The sequence below is a fragment of the Bactrocera neohumeralis genome, chromosome 3 (genome assembly GCF_024586455.1).
Source record: "Bactrocera neohumeralis isolate Rockhampton chromosome 3, APGP_CSIRO_Bneo_wtdbg2-racon-allhic-juicebox.fasta_v2, whole genome shotgun sequence".
NCBI classification, from domain to species: domain Eukaryota; kingdom Metazoa; phylum Arthropoda; class Insecta; order Diptera; family Tephritidae; genus Bactrocera; species Bactrocera neohumeralis.
This window is the reverse complement of record NC_065920.1, coordinates 25330610-25357974: the sequence shown is the minus strand read 5'-3', so window position 1 is coordinate 25357974 and position 27365 is coordinate 25330610. Positions and strand designations below refer to the sequence as shown.

The 27365-nt window shown below is 34.1% G+C and overlaps 2 protein-coding genes across 6 annotated transcripts in view; one reads left to right on the top strand and one right to left on the bottom strand.

Annotated features, from left to right (window-relative positions):
* Positions 1-13886, top strand: part of LOC126752754 (1-phosphatidylinositol 4,5-bisphosphate phosphodiesterase classes I and II) — a 144513-nt gene extending 130627 nt beyond the window's left edge. For 2 of the 5 annotated variants that reach the window (XM_050463715.1, XM_050463717.1), the window contains exons 10-20: positions 1979-2204; positions 6101-6279; positions 6491-6704; positions 8454-8611; positions 8690-8860; positions 8923-9123; positions 9201-9531; positions 10023-10485; positions 10552-10935; positions 11004-11148; positions 13126-13886. In XM_050463715.1, the coding sequence (XP_050319672.1) occupies positions 1979-2204; positions 6101-6279; positions 6491-6704; positions 8454-8611; positions 8690-8860; positions 8923-9123; positions 9201-9531; positions 10023-10485; positions 10552-10935; positions 11004-11148; positions 13126-13395 (2742 nt within the window). In that variant the 3' untranslated portion in view covers positions 13396-13886. The remainder of the gene's footprint in view (positions 1-1978; positions 2205-6100; positions 6280-6490; positions 6705-8453; positions 8612-8689; positions 8861-8922; positions 9124-9200; positions 9532-10022; positions 10486-10551; positions 10936-11003; positions 11149-13125) is intronic. The other 3 variants (XM_050463720.1, XM_050463719.1, XM_050463718.1) reach the window with 3 other exon arrangements.
* Positions 13887-23531: 9645 nt separating this feature from the next.
* On the bottom strand, positions 23532-26825 carry LOC126752760 (equilibrative nucleoside transporter 2). The gene is made up of 6 exons (XM_050463732.1): positions 26211-26825; positions 24808-25111; positions 24266-24739; positions 24118-24203; positions 23864-24063; positions 23532-23803 (listed from the first exon to the last, which is right to left on the bottom strand). Exons 1-6 carry the CDS (start codon positions 26550-26552, stop codon positions 23692-23694), a joined length of 1518 nt encoding a protein of 505 aa, XP_050319689.1. The 5' UTR covers positions 26553-26825; the 3' UTR covers positions 23532-23691.
* Positions 26826-27365: the final 540 nt, after the last annotated feature.

Genomic DNA, 27365 nt, shown 5'->3' with positions numbered 1-27365 from the left:
CCACGTGTGTATGTAGCATGAAATGTCAGAGATGCGCTATGCTTCATTCGAAATATTTACTTAAGATCTCAAGTTTAGAGAATAACAAAAAATAATAATTTACAAAATAATACCGTACTTCAGCCTCTGAAGTGGTCGACCTATCCATAACAGGCTGAACCTGAGGTATTCAAATTGTTTGTACCTTCTCTATTCAGATCTGCAGCTCGAATTATTTTCTCCAAGAGTAGATTGAAGAAGTCGCACGATAAGGAGTCGCCTTGTCTGAAACCCCGTTTGGAATCCCGATGCTGACAAAGCTTCTGGTATTGTTCAACGTCAGTTTACACAGACGTGTTAGTTTTGCAGCGACACCAAATTCAGACTAAGCGGCATGAAGGCAGCTCCTTTTCTTGCCGTCAAAAGCAAGTTTGAAATCGACGAAAAGGTGGTGGTGGGAATTTTGTTTTCACGGGTATTTTCCAAGGTTTTGGGCACAGCGAATAACTGCTCAGTTGATGATTTTCCGCGCTTGAAGCCACACAGATAAAGTCCAATCAGTTTGTTGATGGTGGACTTTATTCTTTCCCACAGTACGCTCGATAAAACCTTATATGCGATGTTGAGGAGGCTTATTTCATGGTAATTGGCGCAGTTTGCGGGATCTTCTTTTTGTGGATTGGGAAAAGCACAATTAAAGTCGAATCGTCGTGCATGCTCGGCCATAATCTACAAAGAAGCTGATGCATGCACCTTATCAATTCTTCGCCGCCGTATCTGAATAGCTCGGCCAGTAATCCTTCGGCCCCACCGCTTTGTTCTTCAGATGCGTAAATACTATTCGAACTTCTTCGTGGTCGGGGAATGGAACGCCAGCTCCATTCTCATCGTTTGGGGAATCGGGTTCTCCGTCTCCAAATGTTATGCTTTTTCTACCACTCAGCAGAGCACGTGTTGTGGTCGATCGTAACGTTACGAGATAGGCAGTCTGTTTTCTCTGCGCTGCTACACCGCACTCCTCGTCGTACTAGTTGTTCTTTTGCTTTTTCCGAAAACCAATGGTTTCGATTGCAGCTGTACGTAAGAAGCTTGAAATGCCGTCCCGCAGTTCCCTTATACCGAGTTGTTGACGAGGGCTTTCAGAGAGCATAAGTGCAAGTCGATTAGAAAATCGTTCGACTGTCTGTTGTGATTGCAGCTTCTCAACGTTTTCCTTGTGTTGGTTGACAGACGGTTTTTGGACCTCAGAACGTACGCACGTTTAAAAGAGTGGAGACGTGTCTTCCGTGTCTTTTCGATCCGGAGACAGCGAGGTTGATGAATTTTTCTTTGCTGGAATCTAGTTCTACATTTAATCATATTTCAGGCCCCGGCAAAATCGATCAGCCTCAACCTATTTGGAGATGTTTTATCATGGAGGTTGCATTTACCGACCGTTGTGCCAAAAAAACGTTTTTTCTCACACTGGCGTTAAAGTTAATTTTGATATCGTGGCGGGACTGTCTCATAGGCGTGCTCCAAGCACTTTTAGAAGACATCTCATCGCCAATATAAACACACCTTTGCCAATGGACCAAATAGCATCAAATATGAACGAAAATACTAGAATCTTGTGTGACAGTCTTTACCATGATTATCGTTTTTAATATGGCTACCGCAAATAATTGGGCATCAGAGCCATCTAACGGATTCGAATTTGAGGGACAATTTTTATTTTCCACAACTTTGTCTTCAAAATTAGTTCAGTGAAATAAGTATATAAATATATTAACAACGACACTCCGTCATACACACACAAATATACCATATACAGCCATCACTGTTGAAATACCACATAAGTATTATATCTGTTCGTAGACTGTATCCATAGTAGACTTGCGACTTCCTTGCCATAATTAAATGTTTATGCTCATTCCATTTTTATTGCTATTATTATTTTTTATGTCTATGCTTTTTGTGTCTTTCTTTCCATTTCCATATTTTGTATACCGTAATGTAGGCTAAAATCGCCAACTACTGTCGTGAGATATTCGGTGAAATGTTATTAGATAAACCGCTAGATTCACATCCGCTAGAGCCTAACGTTGATTTGCCGCCACCGTCATTACTTAAGCGTAAAATTATCATTAAGAATAAACGAAAACATCATCACCACCATCGTCACAAGAAGGGAGGCGCAGCTGCGGCCCCAACAACGGTCAGCAAATTGTCGACGGCGAACTCAGGTGAGTGCTCAATTTCCACCAACACACAGGTATGCTTTAGTAAGCGCATTAGCGTATATTATATATTTCAAATACACACACACATATACATACATATATGCAGTGCAGTTTATAATAATGCGACAATGACTTAGCCATTACACCGTGGTGATTGCCGCGAATAATTAATTATGGCCGTTAATACGCGAATGCAAATTGAATCTGCTTAATGGATAACATTAGCTGGCTATCACTAAGTAAGCGTAAACATTTCGTGGGAATTGTGATACAAATGTGTTGATTGCGTATTTGTGAACTTTATTCAGCAAAGCGGAAAATTAAAAAAATTTATATATTTGTTACGTATACGCAGAGGTATACAAGTTCATTATACATATGTATGTAGTAACTGCAAAATGAAAATTCCATTCTAAAACTTTATTTAAATGCAATAAGAAGGTAAAATGATAATAATAAATATGCAATGTAAAAGCATGTAATTTCATTAAAGCAAAACTCGGAGAAAGCATGTTGCAATTACACACCTAAAACTCTTTTCCTTACTGTGACTCCAGCCTCTAGTTGTAGGTGTAGTTTGTCAAATTTAAGAGCCGATTTGTTTCGATACATCATTGATATTGCATAAGTATGAAGTCTTTTAATTATTTCGTAAACGCATTACAAAACCAATTACTTTCTGTAAGGACACGAAATTGGTTTTTCAAAGTATTGGATTTTCTAGAAGGACAATTTCCAAACCAGCTGTTCAAGTATACACATCTATTTGAAATTTATTTTCGTTATACCTTGAGAACATAGCATACAAATAACATTATTAACTCTGGAAGATGATGGCGGTGTCGTGTTCACCCAAGAAATGCTTATCAAAGCGTTTAGTATTTTCAAAGTTTTCAAAGCAGCCGGTACGAATGGTATACATACTTCTCATTCTACTATAAGACTGTGCAGATCTACTCACCGCATTCCTAGTATATATACTTATATGGTACACGACAAGTAGGTGTCAGAAGGCCAAAATTATCTTCATACCGAAAACGGGAAAGAAAATCCACGCTAAAATCGTATAACCGATCAGTTTGCCATCCTTCTTACTAAAATATATGGAAGGGGTCTGAGAACGTTGTCATCAAACAATAAATCCCACTCAACTGTTTGAAAATCAGACAGCACGCGTACCACAAAAAGAAAATAAGTTGATACCGCAGTACATCAAGTAGTTGGGACAATCGAAAGTACCTTAGAATAACGAGAATTTATGCTAGTGGTATTCACTGACGTAGAAGAAACATTGAATAACGCGAGTACGGCTGCAGTGATATCGGCTATCGCTTTTTTGATATTACTGGCTTGGTTAAATCATAAAGGTGAAACCATATACGATTGGGAAAGTATAAAATTTGCTCATCAGATCAATTACGCTACCATGCAAATAGCTATAGATACCCCTTGCCTGAGGTCAGCATAGGTTAGGTTATGTTAGGTTAATCTGGTAGGCCACTATAGGCCACGCATAGATCAGTTTGTCCTTTGCGATATCAGATGGAGTTCATTTGCTTAGTCCAAGAGGAGTAGTCATCGTTTAGGATGCCTGCGCTTGACACGAATTTTAACAGACTCTGCGGCCTCACTGACGATACCTCCTCCAGTGTAATATACTGTGGGGACTCCAGATGCTTACAGCGTAGTCTTGTCTTCCCTGGTGCCTTGCTCTAGGCATTTCCTTCTCTATCTATCAGCCCCATCTTGTGGACGTGTGTCGCCACCAGTCTCTTTTATCGAGTGCCAATAGGTAGTTTGTGTACTTGCGATCTACCGTTTTGGCTGTCTACGTAGATGTTGACTCTGGAATATCCTGCAAGGGCATAAGAGGCCAGCTTCCCAGCTTTCGCAATAACAATGCCCTCAGCCTGAAATGTACTGCAGTGCTCAGGCAACTTAAAAGGTTGCCTTATGCCTAAATCTGGATAGTATATTCCTGCACCAACTCCATCATCCATTTTCGAGCATCAGTGTAGATGTTAAGAGCGTTGCGCGTAGCTAACATATCTATGCGCCAGCTATCTTTTTTATGTTTCCTTTGAAACTTTTTTCCCAATTGAAAAGTTGGGACATGTAGTCGTTGTTTGCCTAACCACCATTGCCCACTGAGCTGTGCACGAAGGTTCTATATGTAAATTCTACAGCAGCCAGTAGTCATCTCACCGATTTTGCTGCCCAATTTTCAGCGCAGAGGTTTATGGGTGGCAGGTTTAGTTCCCCCCCGTTATGCCCAGCGCAGCGAGCCTCTGAACCCTTTTCTTTAACTTCTGGTAGGCGGATTTACGTACGCCTGCCCACCATATTATTGCACCGTAGAGCAAAATTAATTTAACTATAGCTATGTAGCATCAGTTCATGAGATAGGGAGAGACCTTAAGGCCGTTTTGATGAATCTTAGTCAGCTATCCCGATAAAGGTCCTAGACACCTCTTCAATATCTCCTCTTTAAGGAGTAGAACTATTTTTCTCTCGAGTTCTGTCAACTATCTCAGAGTTATTCTACCTCCTGTGCCTGTGCTGCTATTACATTGAGACAAGGGCTTCCAAAGCCTTTCGAATCTTGAACTCCAGTTGTTGTCCCAATATGGGGTTTACGACCTCACATGTTCTTTTTTTAACATATGGACTAACATATGGGGCGGTGGTGTACTGGAAATGTAAAGTTAGATGAGTTAGCCCGCGCAGTGGCAGCTGAGAACTCAAATCCCTTAAGCTGACCAGACTATTCAGCTCCTTAAAGGGTTGTTTGAGGCAAAGAATCCCAGAAATACAACTCTTGTTTAGGGAGACTAGCAACACAGTGCATACCGCAAAGTTACTTGGTGGTAAAGGTGGATGGTAGACAAAGCAAAAAGTCTCAACTTCTAGGCAAAAGCGGACTTTGTAATACGATATATAGGAGTCATCACTGGGCATTTAGCCTTAAGATTCCACCTTCAGAAAATCAGAAAAGTGAATTCGGCAGAACGCAGAGCATCCGCGGAGAATGATGAGACGCTGGTACAAAATCTCTGCGAATGCCCAGCCTTCAGTCAGATGAGGCAGGGTATATTTTTGGCTCCCTAACCTACAACTTAAGATACACTGGACAGCTGAGCTGAAAAAATTTGGTATTTTATCAAATCCAATGAGTTAGTGAATTTATCCTCAAAACACTTGTTTGTGCACAAACTTATTCTCGACATTTTAACCAACGTTACCCTCAATGATTCAAAACTTTTTTACTACATGATCTCAAGTAAAGTTGTTCCAACCGTTCGAAGCGCAAGACATACAGGTTAAAATCATTTAGACGTTGTTTTGGTGACTGAAACATATCCAGAAAGGGACATTCCATTATAATGCCTAGGAGTCCATGATTGTGAAGCCATATCAAATCAATCGTAATTGCTTGTATATCGGTCATGTCCGATTATTTTGGAAATCAGCATTTGGTGCTTCATTGACTAGATAGGGCTATCTATGTAGTATATTAGAAAAAGAAGAGTGTAGTTGCGAATATAAAGAATATTTTACCAATTTAATATTTTGTTTAAAATGAAAAGTTTTATATACCTCCGAAAAAACTCTTATATGTACTGAAACATATTCGTCTACCTAATTTACGAATCTTGGTAAACTTTTCGCAACACATATGTATATACAAACAGACATACACGCACACATTTAATTCCTAAAAATATTTCTCCACAGCATTTATTTTTTCTAATTATTGAAATCCATAAAACCGATTAAGCTAAAGTGTTGCGGGTAATTTTGTATTGAATATTCAGAGAAAACAAAAGCATTTTGAAAATCTACACATTGCTATTGTCGAAAATCACAATTGACTGTTTACCACTCATTTGCATTTTCAGTTGATGCATCCAGCAAAGCAACAACAAATCACGCCACCACACCGTCTGCCATACAGCAACAAGTCTCCGTGCAGGCTGACAATGCTGCAGCAGCAGCAGCTGGCGGCTCGGTCATGTCGACGCCAGTGTTGACTGGCAATGGGGATATTAGCAGCACAGTTTATGCGCCTCCACTGCAGGTAGGCAAACTATTTTCTTGGCAAGTGCCAATGTCAAGTGTATGAATAGAGTATAGAATTTAATTTTCTATTTGTTTTTTCTAGAAGCGAGAGAAAATATTTTGTTTGCATTTAACTGATGAATAATTTCAATCTAACACATATACATATATATTGCGAATTTAAATATTAATTTAATAAATAAAAATATATTTAACCCTCTTCTTATCAGCAAATTCGTCAGAATTCTAAGGACAGCACCGGTTCATCGGATACGGACAGCTCCAGCGACGATGAGTCTATGCCGAATGTAACACCCAATCCACCAGTAGGCGCCGATCCAACAGCAGAAAAACCACAGAAAGAAACTGAAGCGGCAGCTGAGCTCTCGGCGCTGGTCAACTACGTGGAACCGGTGCATTTTTACACATTCGAAAATGCGGAAAGTAAGTGTAATAATTCCTTTTCCTTTTTTGAAGTATTTACAAGATAAAAGGAGGTGTAATTATATTTTTTGGTTAGGTAACATAAGAATAGACTATCAGTTATATTTTTCCGAAAATAGAGGAGTTTATAAATGAGAACATAAAAAATAATGTGTAAAAATGCTCGTGTTAGGCGGTATTCGCCTTTGGCAATGCGCAAAGGACCGTAAATCCTCCGCAAAAGCTTTCGCTCGAGCACCCCTAAGGCCGACTCATCAGACGAGGCCATTGTCCATTCCGCCGCACTACATAACAGGACGAGAATGATGAGTGACTTGCAGAGTTTGGTCTTTGTTCGTCTAGAAAGGACTTTACTTCACAATTTCCTACTCAGTCCGAAGTAGCACCTGCTGGCAAGAGTTATTTTGCGTTGGATTTCGAGTGTGCCAAGTTGCGAAGACTGTTTGTTTGATGACAGCAGATATTCCGTCTTGCCCTCCTACCGGACCCATTTGCTTCGCTTCCTTATTTAGTCTGGAGAAAGCTGAAATAACGGCGCGGCCGCTGAGGCCAATGTTATCAATATCATCGGTGTACGCTAGTAGCTGTGTCTTCTATAAGAGTGATTGTATCTTCTCTATTCAGATCTGCAGCTCGAATTATTTTCTCCAAGAGTAGATTGAAGAAGTCGCACGAAACGTCCTTCTAAATCCTGACGATTGCTCAACGTTAGTTTACACAGCCGTACTACTTTTGCGGGGATACCAAATTCAGACTTAGACATGTCAAAAGCAGCTTTGAAATCTACACAGAACAAACTTAAATTCTAATCGCCGGGCATGCTTTCGTCCGTCCATATTATACAAAGAATCTGATGCATGCTCATTATCAGTTCTTCGCCGCTGTATTTGAATAGCCCGACCGGCAACTCACCGGCCTCCACCGCATTTTTGTTCTTCAGATAACCGAAGCTTAAAAAGTACCAAACTTTTTCTTGAAGAACTTGACTTCGTTCGTTCAGTTTCCATCAAATAAGCAGCTTCTTAGGAAGAAGAGTCTCCGACGCTTCCTTCTGTCTTATAACAAACTTCGTGGCGCACTTAATATAGTCTGTTACGGTATAAAAATATTGAGGAATTCTGTCGAGTCCGCTGTACTTGGTGGGATAAGAATCCGTTTTCATTCCGGTCTATCATGGGAAGGAATATTTGCTTATTAGGGAACGTTGCTTACTAGAAAGGCAACGAATATTTTTATGGTAAAGTCGGAGCACAATTATGCTGACTTCCTTTAAGAATTTTTTATGGATCATATCAGCTTCATCTACTTCACCATACGTAAAACGAGTTGATATTATTGATGGTTCTTAAGGAATCAGAGATAATGGATATTACCTACCCTTATTTCACATTAAACGTAGGAACCGCTTGAGAATGTAGTCCCTAGGGTCAGTTTTATGCCGGATTTTTACTTTAGTATGAGAGATAGTTTAATAAAGAGATTTACAAGGTCGCATCTAGTATAGTAAAGAGAAATGGTTAAATCCACAACCTCCAATGCTTATTCAATATGTTGCGTTCTCTTAATAAGTCCTTTACAGCTCTTCAGAATCTTTCAAATCCGAAGCATGTATTATCTTCGGCCACGTTTAGGGATTATTCAGATGTTGTACTCCATAAGTGGGGAATTAATACTGAACTTTAAATAATTTTAAATTAAACAATTCCACTTACACTCTTTTTCTCGCTCTCTCACTTTCCTTTCCATTAGAAAAAAATCGCTGTTACGAAATGTCCTCCTTCGATGAAAAACAAGCTACAGCGCTGCTTAAAGAGCGCCCAATTGAATTTGTCAACTACAACAAGCATCAGCTCTCGCGTGTTTACCCGACCGGCACACGATTCGACAGTTCCAACTTCATGCCGCAGGTTGGTGGATTAACTAACATTTTAAATTGCTTTTAACTCTGGAGCACTAATCATTTCTTTATCTTATTATACCCACAGCTCTTCTGGAATGCCGGCTGCCAGCTGGTGGCGCTCAACTATCAGACTTTGGACTTGGCTATGCAGTTGAATTTGGGCATATTCGAGTACAATGACCGTTCGGGCTATCTACTGAAGCCAGAATTTATGCGGCGCACCGATCGACGCCTGGATCCATTTGCGGAGAGCACGGTATGTTATTTGAATGCGATTTTTTAGTGCTCGCCAAAATTTCAAAGGATTACTTTTTGCAGGTCGATGGCATCATAGCTGGTACCGTGTCCATTACTGTGCTGTCGGGCCAATTTTTAACGGATAAACGCGTCGGCACTTACGTTGAGGTGGAAATGTTTGGCTTGCCCGCGGATACGGTGAGAAAACGCTTTCGCACACGCATTGTACGCGATAATGGCTTGAATCCGGTTTATGACGAGGAGCCCTTTGTGTTCAAAAAGGTGAAGGGTGGCAACACAGATTTTTATTTTTTTTTTTTTTGTTTTTATAAAAATGTTGCTTTTGTTTGTTGTGGCAGGTTGTGCTGCCCGAGCTCGCCAATATACGCATCGCGGCTTATGAAGAGGGTGGAAAATTTCTGGGTCATCGTGTTCTACCCGTTATAGGCTTATGTCCAGGGTATCGACATGTCAATCTACGCACCGAATTGGGGCAGCCCTTGACGCTAGCATCACTGTTTCTATATATTGTTGTTAAGGATTATGTGCCAGATGATCTGTCAAATTTCGCCGAGGCTTTAGCTAATCCAATTAAGTATCAGAGTGAGTTGGAGAAACGCGACAAACAATTAGCCGTGCTGACCGAGGGCACCGAACCGATCTCATCAGAGGAAGACATAACCAATTCATGTAAGTTTTAGAGCGCTTACGTCTATATAAATACCGTTTGTGTATCTATGTACCTAGAATGTAAATGTATTTGTAAGTTAGAGCGCATGAAATGAAGAATCTTGGTGTGGGTTCAATTTTTATTGTCTATGGACCGGTAGTTATTATGTATTTAGCGCCACATTTATATTTTCTTCTGATAATTTCATGTAGAATACTTTGAATTTATTTGAATTTATGCCTTCTTTGGTTATTTGAACTATTTGTCTCTATTTCTTTTTTCATTTATTTATTTATATATTCTTCAAACTACTGTTGGTTACTGGACACTTCAACATTTTCCTCCTCTGTCTACAACTAACCAACTACACCCTTAACACCTTGCCACACAACAACAACACAAACACAAAAACAAAACAAAAAACAAAAAACAACGTTTGCTCGCAACCCGTTACCTCGTTACCCCGTTAACCGTTAACCTGCCTGCGTCCATTAAACTTGACAAACAAAAGTCGTTTTTGTACAAGTAGGTGGCCAGAAGAAGGAGCTACGTCCCGTTGAGTCCACGACAATGAGTCCGAAGCATCGCGCCAGTATTACCACGGCCGCAACTTTGAGCGTCGAGGCGAATGCTGGCGGTGATCACGACTCCGCCGATGCGGGCACTGCCGGCGGCCCTGGTTTTACACATCAACATTCGCTGGACTCAACTGCACAGACATCTATCCGGCAGGTGGAGTCATCGCAATTCGATGTGGATTTGGTGCGCGCAGAGCCGCTGGATAAGATACTGGACAATAAGTTGGTGCGCGAGAAGCGTTTCGAGTTGGAGAAGAAGCTGGAGTCGCTGCGTAAGAAACACGATAAGGAGAAAATCAAAATCGCTATGCAAAAATCTAGTCCCATGGATGGTAATAAGAAGCCCATGTTCAACATTGCCAGCAAGCTAAAGAAACGTCTCAGCAATAAGAATCTGTAAGTGTGTTTGCATCCGTATTGCGCGTCTGCGCATGCGCATTGTACTTTCACATTGATGTTTAGTAATTGTCTCGCCACTAGCGATACGGGTGTGGAAGTGCCGCCCTGCTTTCCGGATATTGGTGATCTCAACGAGGACTGTGTGGATGGTGCCACCAGCAGTGGTGGTGAGAGTCCCGCGTTGGTGACGCGTTCACAGCAAGAACGTTTACTCGCCTCTTGCCGTGATTATTCAACGCAGTACCGCGACATACAGGAGAAGTATTATGAAATAATCTATGCTTTGGCGGACAAGGTGTTGCGCAATTCGCAGGCAAATCAAATGAAACAGTTGAAAGCGTCGCTTGATCGTGTCACTTCGGAGGTAATGCATCAGCTGCAAGAAGCGCGTCGCACCGAAGTGAAAAACTTGTCATCGGTTCATCGTGATCGCGATGAGTTGGTTAGGTGAGCCGAAAATTGTTGTAGTATTAACATTTCTTTCGTGTCAATAATATTTTCCTGCCGTTTATTAGAATGAAGCGTGAAGTGGCGAGCTCAGTGGTGGAGCGCGGTGTCGCTGAGCGCGTGCGTCTGAAGCAAACCTATGACAAACGTACCGATGACCTGCAAAAACAACACGAATCCGTGAGGAATGCGTTGACCGAGCATCGAAACAAGGTGAGCCAATTATCTTATTAAATTCTTAGATGAATGATTTCTTAGAAGATCAAATTCATTCTTAACTTGAGCTTCTCTGAGTTCGTTAATTTGAGAAGAAAAATATGTACAGCTATTTCAAAAAGTGTATTAAAGTTCTAAAGTATAGTTTTAAAAGAATCAAGACAATTCTGCGGGATTGTCAGTCCTAGGTCTGACGCTTTTAAGTAGCGATAGTCCGACTGTGGTGAGATTCATATTGCCAGACTAAATGCCGAAGGAGGTACTTTACTGAAAGTCAAAAAACCCGAAAAAACTCTTGTGAAATTCCAACTTAATAAATTTTATATTGTTAAAGTTTAGGTAAGTCCGGTAAGCTAAGGAGTGACACATTTTCCAGTTTTTATCCTTTACGTTGCCAGATAGAGTTCCGTTACTAAGTCCATTGGGAGTATTCATCCTTTAGAATACCTGTGTTTAATGCAAATTTCAACAGACTCATTGGTCTCACTAACGATACCTCTTCCAGTGTCTCATACCATTATGATTTAAGAGAAGCCTTGCCGATGCGGGAAAAATATACAACAGATGACCCATTGTTTATCTGGTGTCTTGCTCTTGACAATTCGGATGGCAACCGTACACTACTTTTGGCAATCTTGTTCACTATTTTATTGCCCTCTATGCGTTTGAAACCTGGCACACAGTATAAGTAAAGTCACTTGGTTCTGGCGACACTTTCCACTGCTACCCTGCTTTCCAAGACTCTTTTTTCCAAATGCAAAACGAGGTTTGATTGCTGCTTGACTGCTGATGCATTAGAACCCAGCTTCCGGCTTCCCAACTGCACTGGGCTGGCAGCTTAAAGGCTGCCTTATGCCCAACTCTAACTCCGTCGTTCATTTTTGGGACAACCGCGCAGCTAACATACCTTTACGTCAACCATTTTGCTGTTGTTGTAACGGTTATCTAGTCCCCGTTAGGTTGGTAAGGTTCAAATAATTTGTCATCGAGGTCTTCCAACGGTATGTCCAAGAAACGTGCTGTTTCAACGGGGTCGGGCCATAAGGAGAGGGTTGTCAGTTGTATAGGATTAGATAAGCATACAAAGAGATGTTTAGAGTGCGGGAACACGTTACATGCTGGACATATATTTGAAATGTCAAGGTCTATTCTGAATAAGTAGGAGTTTAACCTGCTACAATATCCAGAACAAAGCAGCGCAATGGTCACTCTCGATTCTCGTGGCAACTCGAGCACGTCGTCTACAGTGGGTGATGGATTCGCTCCAAGTACACCATTCACTGAGAGGGAGTCGTTCAAGATGTTTATGGCTCCACTGTGATTGGCGATCAGTGCATATCTGAAATTATTTGTGATCGAAATTTGGTGGGCATATTGCCATATTTCTTCGACGTAGTTTAGGGTGAGGACGTTACTTTTCCTATGCTTACTCTGCACATTCTTTCCCAACTGAAAAATGGATTATACCAAACCGCCCATGCCCAAATTACTATGTGTAAATTCTCCTACAGTCAGTACTCCCCCCGCCGATAAGGTGTAGCACTAGTTCCAGAGCCGCCATTGGAGTGGTTCTTAGAGCACCTGTTTTGCACAGCGCTGCGAGCCTCCCAACCTTTTCCATTGCCTAGATTTCTGTAAGCATGTTGCTCACACTGCTGCATCCTAAAGCAGAATTGGTCTTATAATCACTGTGTAGCACCAGTGCATGAGAGGGGGAGAAAAGTCCCAGCTTGCCCTAGATTGTGCCGATCACCTGTCTATACGTATATTAGACATTACTGGCCGCAAGGTATTAGGTCTTATAAGGTAGCAACTAAATTATAAATAAACTGAAAATTTCTCAACTGAAGGCGGTATTTATTGTGTTGACCTAAGTTTTGGTTGTTTTAAAATTCTCTTGGTTACACCTTAAAATGAGTTTCGTTGAGTCAGCAGCAGCCTATTCCAATAACTAATAAATGAACTTACTTGCAGGCCCGACAAATACTCGAAAAGGAAGCTGAATCTCGAATTTGCACCATTAGTAATGGCTTCTTGGTGCTCTTCAGCAGCGGTGGCGCTGCCTCCACATCGGCCACAAGCAATAATCTCACATTAAACTTAAATGGTGGCAACACCATATCGCCGGCACGCTCCAGCAACAGCATCACGAACAGCACCGGCGGCAGGAACAAAGACGATTTAGGCGGCGGCGACGATGAGACCGGCGCCAACGCGCTCGCTGGTGCGGCAGCTGGCGTTTAAAGGCTGCCTCAACCGCCGTACTACATCAAAACAGTATTTGCTCTTGCGAGCCTAAAGCAAGGCGGAAAAGTTGTAAATCTAGCGTAAAAGTAATAAGTGGAAAGCTGGAATATGGCATATAGTAGTCAAATAGTTGAATTCGTATAAAAATGGGTTCTGTAGCAGTAGTAGGGATGTAGAAATGCAAGTTATTGGGTTAGAATTGAAAATGAATAAGTTTAAATGAAATAAAAAAAACTACAAAAGTGTTATCTAATATCTAAATGTTGGTTGTTGATGTGAAAACTATTTGTAAAAGCTAATTGTTAATGATAACTGTATAACTGTAAATGTATGTGTGTACTAAGTAAAGAGTTAAATATCTAGAAAATACATACAGACATTGTATGACTCTGCAGTACGCTTAAACTGATAAGTTATAGTAGATATACATATATATATGTACACGATATGAAAAATATAATATACATATATGTGTTAGTTAAAGTCAATATGTATCACACATACTTATACAAATTGGTTGAATTAACTGTATTTGTATTTTAAACAAAATCCACCACAAAAACAAATAACACTAAACTATAAAAACTTAAGTACTGTTATACTACTACAGCAAGATTATCAATGGGTTAACGTGCATGTACTTTAATGTACCTATAAACAATAATTAACATTTAGCTATAAGTATTGAAGAAACAAAAGCAAAAATGTGTGGTAAATTAGGTGAAAAAAATTGTTGTGAACTTTCTACATAGTTTAGCTGATAGGTTTTATGCTTCATAGCATAGTTTATTTACAACAAAATATTTGTAAAACTTACTATACAAAGGTGTTGATGTGTAAGTGTCTCCAAATTCCTTTGTTCAAAAATATCACTAAAAGGTCTATACTAGGGTGAGCCAAAAAATATACCATTACGAATTTTCCCTTTTCTAAGCTGCTAAATATATGAATTTTGGAATTGTAAAATAAAATCTTAGCGGTGTATAATTTTTTAGGAAATTTTTGGAAGTAAAAAAAAATTTCCCGAGGTACATATATGTTTTTGGGAAATTTTTTGCGCATTGTAAGAGAGTTAATCCTAAGCGTTACATTATTCTTGGTATTTTTGATGGAAATATTTATTTTTTGTTTTGCATAAGTATCTCCTAATACCTTTGCTAAAAAATCCATTTTCTTAGTATACAAATTGTGGAATTGTAAAACAAATTTCCTCGATATAAATTTTTTTTGGGAAATTTTTCGCGAGTTGTAAAAAAGTTAATCGTAACGTTTCATAAGTTTTGGTATTCTTGATGAAAAAAAATTATTTTTTGTTATTTGTATGGAAAACATTAAATGCTCACCGGCAACTTCTAAAATAAAGCTGAGAATCTATATTCTTTTCTTTATAAATTGCCACAAAAAAGCTCATACTAGGGTGAGTCAAAAAAATATGGCTTTTGCTTTTTTTAAGCTTCTAAATGTGCGATTCTCATATTAAAAAAATCCATTCAGGTAGATTTTTTTCGGTAAATTTTTGTAGGTCTTTCGTCTTGTAGGGTTATTTTACTCTCTTTATATGTTACCTTTAAACCATAAATTCAATATGATTTGGTTTTGGCTAACCCTAGTCTATAAAACCTATATAAATTAAAGTATATTTATATGTATGTAGGTATGTAGATCTAAAAAATATATATTTTATACAATATTTTACATATACATATATGCTTATAAGTGCAACAGGAACGAACATATTTCGTTGTAATATGTAGAGTGGATCAAAAATGTTTTATTTTTTCGAAAAATTGGTGTGCAGATAGCTAGAAAAAATATTTTCTTTTTTTTCACTCTATACACCAAAAAATTGTTTTTTATACACCACAAAAAAGTTCTGTCCAAGTATGAGCTCTTCATATTATTAGAAAGATCCTCCACCTCTCAGTTTCCATTTTTATTTTGCTTATTGTTGGAAAGAAAAAATCATATCACAATACATATTTACTATTTGAAAAAAATATACGGATTTTTATATTTGTAGGCAACCGAATTCTATACAAAAAGCTCTCCCATTTTTTTCGTAAATTTCACCGTTCAAAATTTATAATAAATGCGAAAATTGCTAAATTTAGTTTGACAAAATAGCTATCTTCAATATGCCAGGACTTAGAGAGTACTGAATCGAATACATAATTGCAGCTATCCAATTTTTTGGCAAGCGAACAGTGTCCAAAATTAGTGAGCAGTGAAAAGCTGAATCGATAACTGCTAACACGATTTCTCGCAGTGTATTTTTTACAGATTTTCGTTTTCCAGCAATTTTTCTATATGTAAAATATTGTGTAAGATATATATAAGTATATAAATATAAATTTGGAGAATATAAATCTGAGGACATTCTACTCTGATAAAAATAAAAAATATAAATATATTATTTGTTAAATTATTACTTCAACTGCCTGCTAATATTTATATGTGATTGAAATTTTTTTGAATTAACTAATCAATTCATCGCACAATTTTCCACTGTTGTATTATTTATTTATGTATATTTAACTGCTTATAATGGTTGTATTGTATTTAGTTGAAAATAGTTTAAAAAGTCGCTAGTCCAACTGCAGCAAATGTAAAGAAACGAATCTCCGAACACGCACGTCTTCAAAGTAACTGCAATATTTATGAATGAAAACGAATGCGCTCAATGTCTATTTGAACAAATTTTATTTTTAGGTTATGTGCTTATAAGTTAATTATTAAATTGTTAAATAAATATAATTTAACTTTATTATAATTTATAACAGCTGCATAGTCTTTTGAGCGCGTAAAAATATGTAATAAAACTAAAAAAAAAACAATAAAAATAAAATTTTGAAATTAGAAAATAAATAACATTTTTTAATAATAATTTTTTTTTATGTTTATGTGCAAAAAAAAAAATAAATTAAATTAAATAAAAATAATAAATTTTAATTTTAAAATATTTTAATAATAAAAATTATTTTTTTTTAAGTTTATGTGTACGCTTTTTTATGTTATGTAATATAAAAATTAAAAGTTTTTTTTTTAATTTTATTCAAATTTTTTATTAAGGTTTTTTTTATTTTTATTAATAAATTGGCAAAGCAACTTATTTTTTCTCTCATAACTTGTTTTTTAATTTTTTTTCATTCAATTATCGCATGCGATAAATTTATAAATGAATAAAAAAAATTAAACATTAAAATAAAAAAAAATATATTATAATATTTAAAAAAAAATAATTAAAAATATAAATTAAGTTAAATTTGTTAGTATAATATTTAATTAATAAATTAATTATTCAATTATTTAATGCATGCGATATTATAAAAAAAATTGTGCGTTTGTATTGCGTTTACAGTTATACTACAAATATGTTAATTAATTTCGTCTCGACTTAAGGAACTGATAATTAAACTATAATTTCTAGTTAGTTGAAAATTATTATTTATTTCCCAACTTATTTATTATGCATAAAACACTGTAAATTTTACTAAACAAATAAAAATCTAAATGTTCGAACAAAAACACAGAATTTTAAATATTTTTATTTAATTTTTTTTACATTTTTTTTTAAATTTTTTTTACATTTTTTTTAATTTTTTTTACATTTTTTTTATTTTTTTTTTATATTTGTTATTTTGTTGGTTTTCACTTTCTATGTACAGCTTTCTTATGGTCTACAACAACTTACACCTTTACAACACCATTAAAACAGAGACTGTTTTTTGTAATTATAAAAAACAAAAACTTAACGAAATTAGAAAAACTCTCAAAGTGAAAAAAATACTCGAAAATTAAGTATTTTGTAGTAAAGCATGAAAAAAACTAGTTAAAACTGACAATCACATTTATTAAAGAGGAAAATTTTAAACAAATAATTTAATGCCAGAAGGATTAATAATATATAGTTAAAATATACCGACTTTTTAGTAGTAGAAATGTATATGTTTGTATGTGTGTATGTATGTATGCCTTCAGTTATGCATTCTGTTTTCCACAGACACTACTAAGTAGACTCTTTTGTTAAAGAAAATAAGAAAAAATGTTAACTTCCGTTGCCACCTATAAATAATACCCTACAGAAATACAAATATTCCTTTCAAGAACTGTGCGCTCAAAATTTCTATAGCAGCTATACAGGATTTGAGACGCTAGCCTTACTGAGGGCAAAGGGATCATTAGATCTCTCGCCACCGATCTTGGACCAAAAGACATGCGACAGCGCATGTATCGATTGTGTCCTAGCGCTGACCAAGCTTCCGCGAAGCCCAGCTATTTAGTAGTGGAACACAAGTGGATACGGGAGCACCGATCAACTCCCCTTTTATCAGCTTTACGGTTTCCTGCGATTCCGCTGTGGTCTGGCATCCATACCAGTCTTATCACAAAGCCACTCGATGCTATTGATAGCGAGGCTAGGCACTTTTCGACCAGCACTGAGGGCACTGTTAATGAGGCAAGGCTAGTATAGCCGCGCTGCTATTTGAGTGGATGGTCATTGATTTGAAGGAGGCTTCACTCTGGAGCAGTAAATCTGCTACCTTAATGGCTGCAACCTCGGCCTGGAAGACACTGCAATACTTAGGCAGTCTGAAACTGGGGTTGATAGAGAGCTCCCGACAGTAGGCCCTTTCACCAACCTTTTCCCCCAAGCATTGACCCATCCGAGAAGCTCGCTGCCCGTCTTGCCCAAAGGCTTCTTCTTGGTGGCTCAAAACGAATTCGGGTTCAAAATAACTCATATTCAATACATGCGGGGTTAAATGTTTTCATTGTCGAAATAAACCATATTCAAATGGTTTGAAGAGGATAAAGTCTATGACACAAGCTCAAATAATTAGAAATAATTTTTTATATGATATTTTCACCTTCAGATGCTAAATTCTGACACTAAACGTTATTATAGACACGTATGGTTACATAAAAAAATGAAATTGAAAACAAAAATTCCTGTGATCTTCGTTTTTTAGCCAACTCTGATTCTTTCCTTATTTCTTACACGAATCCATTGCTATTTTTTTGATAACTGCGCATACATACATACATACATATATATATATGATAATTTGAATTTAATTTACCTAAAAAGTAGCTAAATACACGAATACGTTGTTCGTGGAGCTTAGATCTCGTACGATGCAAGTGAATTTAAATCAAATCGGAAATAATAGACTATCTTATAGACATACATACTCATTACTATTATCATTATTATTAATAATAAGTGTAAACACATATTTACAATGTAAGTAGTTACACTAACAAAAATAATAATTTTCTAGAGTGAATTAACCGAACCGAACGTTATCGATTGGCAACGATCGGTAGCCGGGCAGGTGAACTAATTCACTCGCCATCTTTCTATGGACGGAAAAACCACCTTAGATGTTGTAATTCGCTTCTATGTATGTGTGTATGTTTTACTCGGACTCGGACTATGGGTCAAGTAATGGCTTTAAATTTGATGTTCAAGATATCGATGTTAATGTTGTCGTTAAACATAATCAGTGTCATTATTGTTGTTGTTTGTGTATGCATAACTACATATGTATGTAATGTATAAACGTATGCGTAAATAGAAAATGGTGAAAAACATTGTTAATGTCAATAAAAAGAAATAATTGTAAAAAAAATTTTTAATTAAAAAATTAAAAAAATTTGAAAATTAAAAAAATTATAAAAAAAATTGTTTGGAAATTAGAAAACAATTTTCAAAAATTAAAAAACAAATTTATTTTTTAAAAACATACTTTTAATTTTTTACTGAACTTTAAAAAGAAAATTTATTTTAGAAAATTTTTGAAAATTTAATAAATTATAACAAAATTGTGTAGAAAGTAAAAAATAATTTTAGAAAATTAAAAAAAAAAACAATTTTATTTTTGGAAAAAGTTTTTGTTTTAAATTTTTTTATTTAAAAAAAAGTTTAAAAAATTGAAAAACAAAGTTTTTTAATGAAAAAAATTTAAAAATTAAAAAACAATTTTTTTATTACAAAAACAAACGAAAAACAATTTGTTTTTTTTTAATAAAAAAAAATATTTTATTATAAAAAAATTTAAAAAAATAAAAACAAAATTTATTATTAAAAAAAAGATTTTTAAAAAGAAATTGTTTTTTTAATTTAAAGATTAAATTAATTAATTTAAAGATTAAAAAACATTTTCTTTTATTGTGGCAAAATTTTAAAACTTGAAAAACAAAAATATTTATTTTGGACACATTTTTTTAAATTAAAAATTAATTTTTTTATCTAAAACAATTTTTTATTATAAAAAAAATTTAAAGATTAAAAAACATTTTTTTATTAATTTTAAACTTAAAAAACAAATTTTTTATTTTAAAAAAATTTTTAAAAATTAAAAAATAATGTTTTCATTATAAAAGAAAATTAAAAAAATTGTTTTTAGTTATTGTTGTTTACCTTATTTTTAATTTTTCAAGTTTTTTATAATAAGAAAAATTGTTATTTAATTTTTTTTATAATAAAAAAAAGTTGTAGTCTTTTTTTTTAATTAAAAAAACATTTTTTTATTATAATTTATTATAAAAAAATATAAAGCAATTTTTGTATTATAAAAAAATCTTAAAAATTAAAAAACAATTTTTCTTATTATTAAAAAATTTTAAAAATTAAAAATCATTTGTTTTTATTATAAAAATATAACTAAAAAATTATAAAAATATTTTCCAAAAATTTTATATAAAGTAGTGAAAGCGGGGTCCTAGTGGACAGCGGTGTGGCACAATAAACAAAACAAGACTGAAAAGCGTTATTTTTTTAATAAATCGGAGGAATATAATAATAAAAATTATTACTTTATACTTTATTTAACTTCTTACTGCAAACGAGCATAGAAGCTTACTATTATTATGAGAATATGTGTGACATTGTTTTTCACCAGTAAAAATTAACCGTTTAGTTCACAATAGCAACGTTTATGTGTCATTTGTTCGTAGAAACGACTTAAACTTTCCAATGTATTTCAATCGGTGTCTAAGTGTGTGTTTAGATGTTTAAAAAATAAGGTGAAATATATATATTTTAGTTGGCAATAGAAAATATAGCAATAAATTTCAAATAGATGTCAGTAAAACAAAAATCAAAATAATTAAAATAATTAATCAATAGTATTATGTAACGAACAGCGCATCATTTGTGGACATATTAATGAAACTGCATATGTATATGTGTATAAAATGCACGGAATTAAACAAAAATATATATTCAATTGCAATTAATCATTGTTAGTTGGTGTTGTAAATGTATGTTGTTGCTGTATTTGTACATAGCAGAAACGTATAAAATATATAAACAAAAAAAGTTAACCTTAAATAAATCGGATATGAGTAATTGGAGCAAAGCTTTATCACTTTCTTTCGACTAAGTGTAAACCAAAAGTTTAATTAACTATTGAAGCTGTTACAATGTTTTAAATGAGAACGGTATTTTATGCTTAAATTACAGTTAAGTTTAAACATTTATTTTCAGCGTTTCACAATTAAAAATTAACAAAAGACGGTACACGAAGGAATTAAAGGCATAACAAATAATTACTAAACTATATAATTTAATATTTCGTTTACTAATCGTATACAAATGTAATATTTATTTTGTACTAATATTCCGCAAGTATCATGTCTAAAATTAGTTCAAACAATGAGGCTTAAATGAAAATCGTTCCATATAATTTAAGTCCATGAATTTGTTATAAGTAATTGAATTCACAAACAATAAAGAAATTATGTGTAGACGATGGGATTTGTTTAATAATTTCATAGTGGGTGGTTTTCTGAAAATTAATATATTTTCTGCAAACTTGTTAAATACATACATATGTATGTATAGTATGTACATATGTTCTTAATGGAAACCTGTTAATTTTTCAAGAATTGAGAAACAAAAATTTAAAAAAATTATTTGAAAAAAAAAACGTTGATTTCAGGTTCTACGGTCAGTTTGTATGGCAGCTATAAGCTATTGTGACTCGATCAGAACAATTTCTTCGTATATGATATCGTTGCCTTACACAATAATCCATGCCGAACTTCGTGAATATGTCTCGTCAAATGAAAAGGTTTTCCATATAAGAACTTTATTCTGATCCCTCAGTTTGTATGACAGCTGAAGATAGGACATTTCAGAACTATATCTCAATAGCTGAGGGACTAATTCGCGTATATATAGGCAGATGAGCATAACTAAATCGATCTACATCGCCCAACTAATTATTTATATATACATAGACTCTATATGACGTTGCCCTCTGGCTGATACAAACTTCTTGCCAAGCTTAATATAGCCGATCATGCAAAATTTCTTGAAGATACATATCTCGTCAATTGAAAAATATTTCCATTCCAGACGGACAGTGGTGGTGACGGTGGCTAAATCCACTCAGTTTATCCGCTGATCATTTATATACATACATACATACATATGTACTAAGAATATATTTTATAGTCTTCGACTTTTCCTTCGGGGTGAACTAAATATACCTGCTCCTGTTTACAAAAAGACACAAATTTCTAACTGAAATTAATAAAAAACAATTTTTTAAATATATTTTAAAGAAAAAAAATTAAAAAGAAATAATAATATTAAAAATTATTTAAAAAAAAATATATAAAAAAATATAAAAAAAATATCAAAAAAAAATATAAAAAAATAAAAAATATGAAAAAGTATAAAAAAAAATTAATAAATAATATTAATTTTAAAAATACTAATTTTTGTGTAACAAAAAAATTTTTTTTTTTATTAAAAAATTAAAATAAAATACACCAAAAAATTTTTTTTTAGAAAAAAAATTAAAATAAAATACACCAAAAATTTTTTTTAATTTAAAAATTATAATAATTTCAATATAAAAACAAAATTATTAAAAAAGAAATAAATAAATAATTTTAACTAAAAAATAATAATAATAATTTTTGTATAACAAAAAAAAAAACATGTTTTTTAATTAAAAAAAATTGAAATAAAATACACAAAAAATGTTTTTTTAATTAAAAAAAAATAATAATTTTTTAAAAATTAAATTAAAAAAAAATTATATTTTTTTATACCTAAAACAGCCATAAATAATTTAAAAAAATAATAGAAATAGTAAAAAACTCTAAAATAATAAAAAATATATTTTTTAATACGTAATTATTTCTCGTTGACATTAAAAATTAATTTGAAATGCAGTATTAATCAGCTTCACAGATGTCACCAAAGTCATATTGAAGAATTGAGACTATTTACATACATACATATGTACATATCATTTATTATTTATTTATTTTACATTATATTATTTTATTTAGCATTTTTATATTTTATCTCATATTATTTTTATTTTTTATTATGTTTCTAAATTCAAAAAGAGTTAATTGGTTAAAAATATTTAGTCAAAAGACGTTATTTTATTAATGTATTTAAAAAATATTTAGTTTAAAATTGTTCTACATAAATTGTTATCAAGTAAAATGAGACTTATAACGATATTTTAAACTTTTACTTAATTTTTTTTTAACTTTTTTTAGAACACGAATTTGATAAAAAAAAACAGTTTACATTATATTTATAAATAAAATTAAAAAAAAAACAATGGTCAGAGTATATTAATATGTATATTGGTATGACCCCGATTTAAAAGTTTTTTTGGTCAGATTATTCAAAAATAAGTAAAACGAAAATAAACAACATAGTGAGGTATAACTTAATTGGCGTAATACATTGTCTTTTGGGAAAAGAAAAAAATCAAGCGAAAGCAAAAAAAAAAAAAAACAAAAACCATTTAAAAATGAAAATAAAATAATTAACAAATAAAATTGAAAAGGAAAATTTAAGTAAAAATAATTATTTAAAAGCAAAAAAAAAATAATATAAAGGAAAATAAAAAAAAATAATATAAAGAAAAATAATAAAAAAAAAATTTAAATGAAGAATGAAAATTAGAAGTAAATGAAAAAAATATATATAAAATTAAAAAAAAAATTAAAAGTGATTAAATTAAAATTAAATAAAAAAAAATAAAATTTAAAAAAATTTAAAATGATTAAAATAAAATAAAATAAAATTAAAAAAGATAAAATTAAAATTAAATAAAAAAAATTAAAAGTAAGTAACAAAATTTAAAAGCAAATTTAAAATAAAAGAGTAAAACAATAATCTTTAATTTTGGCACTCCTTCGTCTGAGCTAATCTCATTATTAAACACTAAATCGCGCATTTCTCAATATATGTTCCTTATAATATAATATATCTATGTACAAGGCACTAAGTATTGCGTTCCACACCCGCTATTACAGCATTTGCACAAAAGCCATGCTTAGTAATGAGCCAACTGCCAGTCCTAAACTCAGACTTGCTGCCATTATGGATGAAGCCATTTCTTTTTCGTGCCGCATGACAGATCTGAAAGTTATATTAGCTTAAAATTAAGAGCACTCTTTTGTGTAATGAATTCACACTTGCCTCGGCGCCATTATTAAGCTGATATTTGCCAAATAACCGTTAGTTATACCAAAGCTAATCATCAATATGATAAATGTGGTATCGGTATGCACCAGCACGGGCAAGAAATTGTGTGCATTACTATTCGCACAGAGAAAGAACGGAACGTACAGCAGACGTATAAAAGTCATTAAAAGCACCGTGTGTGGATTATTGCGTGGCTGGAAGTAAATATAGTTAATAGCAATTACAACGAAAGTTATTCAACAACCTACTCGCTCCCACAAACCGGCCAGTATACGTCCAAAGTAGTCACCGGAATTGAAGAATAGATAATTTACCACTGGCATGTAGTAGGTATCTGCAAACAATTAAAGTTTTATTACTTTATATCTAATATACACACAAAATTAAGCGCCTTACCATTCCATGCGTGTCCTTTGCCGTAATTTTCCGACTGCATTAGCTCCGTGACCGATGGATATACGGAGAGTGTGGTCGCAAAAAGTAGACATATGTTGACGGCTTCAACGTAAATTTTTCCAAAGACCTCCTTTACATTCGGATCTAAATCTACGCCAGTGTCAACACTACGACTGTGTGAGGGTGTGTCGGCCAAAATTTTGTACTTATCACCACCTTCGACGTAATACTTAAAAAATGGCTGATGTGACATGATTATATAGCAGATTATGGATAGAAAAACCAAAGCACTACCAATGATGAAATATATCAAAGCAGTAACATCGGGCGCAGAGCCAAAAGCGAGCACTAAAATGAAAGCGAGCGCTGACAGTATACCGCCCAAGGCTTGACCACTGACCAAAGCCGTCATATAATGTGATGGGAAGAGACCAGCCACGCCGAATATACCGCCAGACATTGTGGCCGAACATACTAAAAAATACAAAAAATTTTGGTTAACAACAGACAGAAGTAGGCATGGTTTGATATATAGTACTTACTGTTAATGATTACAACCGTAAACAATGTGATTAAGAAAAACTGTTCCTGCCAGTGGTCGGTGTTGATTTCAACGAAGCTCGTGGTTATTATGAAAATGCCTAAAATAGTGAAAAGTGTTGCTAACATTTTCACCTTTAGTGAAACGAGATGCCCATAAATGGCGTTAAGTATGAGAAAGGTTGTGCCCGATATAGATGCCGCGAGCGTTAGATCACAGGTAAAGCTTTTTTGCATTGGTGTCAGTTCTGGTACAAAATCGGAGGTTTCGTTGATGGTCGTGTTTCGGAATTTAAACATCCAGTACTAAAAGAAAGAATGCATTTTGATGAATAAAATTTAGAATACGTTAAAAGTATATGTAAAAAGAAAAAACCTTAATTTCAGAAAATATTCTATACAAGAATTTGATTTTGTTCGATCAGTTTCCATGGCAGCTTTGACTAATAGCGTTTGTTGTTGTTGTTTTAACGGAAATCTAAATTTCCCACGACAGCCGGTTCTACGCACCGGAATTGACTCGGATTTCATCCGACCAAGGGCTGTTCTTTCGGCGATCTAACCCCGTTTGGATCGGTAAGTGTGGCGGTTCAGATCCTCCCAGTTGAAAAGGTTGGTCACATCCCTCAATTGTGACAAATGTATACTTTGAATAAGCAAACATAAAAAACGCATACGCATACGCATATACAACTAATAGCGTTTCGATATCGGCGGTTACAACAAACCTTCCTAAATTTTAAAGCAATTGATAAAAATTTACAATTACGTGCTGTTGAAGTTCTTAGTTTTCACTTGAGTGAGTCACATATACATATATGTACGTCTAATGGCCTAGATTATATTTAAATGCAAATTTTTTTATGCCAAGGCACATTCATGTCATAACTCACATCTATGAAGGTACTACAAATGAACGTACATACTATATCCATTCAACTATATATTTTTACACTTATACATACAGATCTGTCAGTCATTATTTGTAGAATTTGCACATTTAGAAACTGATAAGCTTTGTTTACTACATAAGATTTATGTTTAAATAATAGGACTCACTCTCCTCATGCTGATAAATATTACAAGGAAATATATGTATGTATATGCATGCACAATGAACAGACTTAAAGCAAGGTTTGTGTATTTTTTATCTCAACTTTTGAAAATTTATAACCGCAGCGTAGTAGTTCAAGTTTTGGGCACCAAAAGAAAAAAATATGTTGCAGTGTTTTTCCTACGAAGAAAACGATAACAGCTGTGCAACTGCCACTTGTTATCAAACAATGCTTTTGTTTTAGAGTGCAGCACTGCGCAAAACACAACAATGATTATGAAGAAATAGCAAGTTTTTTGTTTTACATGATTTTGATTTTTTTTTGTCATACAACTCAGTGCACCAACTTACATCCTCTGCTGTTACGAAGAAGTTCCACGGTGTCATGGTGGCAATGCCCAGCAAATAGAAAACGGCATAAGTATAGTTATAGCGATCAGGTGGCGCATCAGTCATCAATATCTGTCCGCGACTACGTATTTGTTCTGGATCCAATTCGTTATCCATTGTTGGCAAAATTGCTGGCATGCATTTTATTTCATCCTCATCGCTTGATTCAGCATTTGCGCTAATTCTGTTAGGATCTGCTGAGCCACCAAAGTTGTTGTCAATTGCACTCCCCCGATATGGTACCTGCTCGTTATCGACAAGTACTTGTCGATCAGTTGCTCCGCTCCGCTTCCTGAATGCCATTCTGCTTCAACAGTTAGTTTCGTTGTTCTTTGTTTCACTTATCAAAATAATTATTGTTTAGGACTCGTACGTCTGTTACATTGATTCGCCCTGTTGCCTAACACAATCTTTACTGCAAACGTTACGGCAGTAGCTACATTTACACTTTACTTGCAGTTAGCAATAACATTTGTCTTTTTACGACTTCGGATAATAATTTTTGCCACTTTTATTTATCAACTAATCTATGGCAGTCGCGATTATATGAAAACAAACAAATGATCCAATTACAAGTAATAGAATGGGTGTTATTATTACTGACACATTCGATAAGCATTTGGGTATAAAGTTATCGAGTAATAACAAGACACGTTGTAATCGAAATGTTAGGATGTGTTACGTTACGTTAACAATTAGAAAAGAATTAGTTGAGTTTTTTTGGAAACAGAGCACGTATCCAACTCATGCGTTATATTTCTTTAACTTTTTTCCACTTATATCTGCCTAAAAGTGTATGCAAACTAAGAGATTCCCACATCACAACGCTTTGTTGTCAAAGTAACAAAAACTACAAATTCAATATAAATTTGATAAGTTTTTAAGCAATATTTTGACACAATTTGGTAGCACTTAAACATAGTTCCGTTCAATTGGGGTTTGCGTATTCACTAATTTACTATAGTCGGTGCGTGTACATGGTTAGTCCAGACAAAGAATGTAGCGTTATACATAATATAAAGACAGCTAGCACAGGGTTGCAATTATTTTTTTACGAGTTATTGCACGAAAATAAACATGTATTGGCTGACATATTTTACAGCCATTGCAAATAAT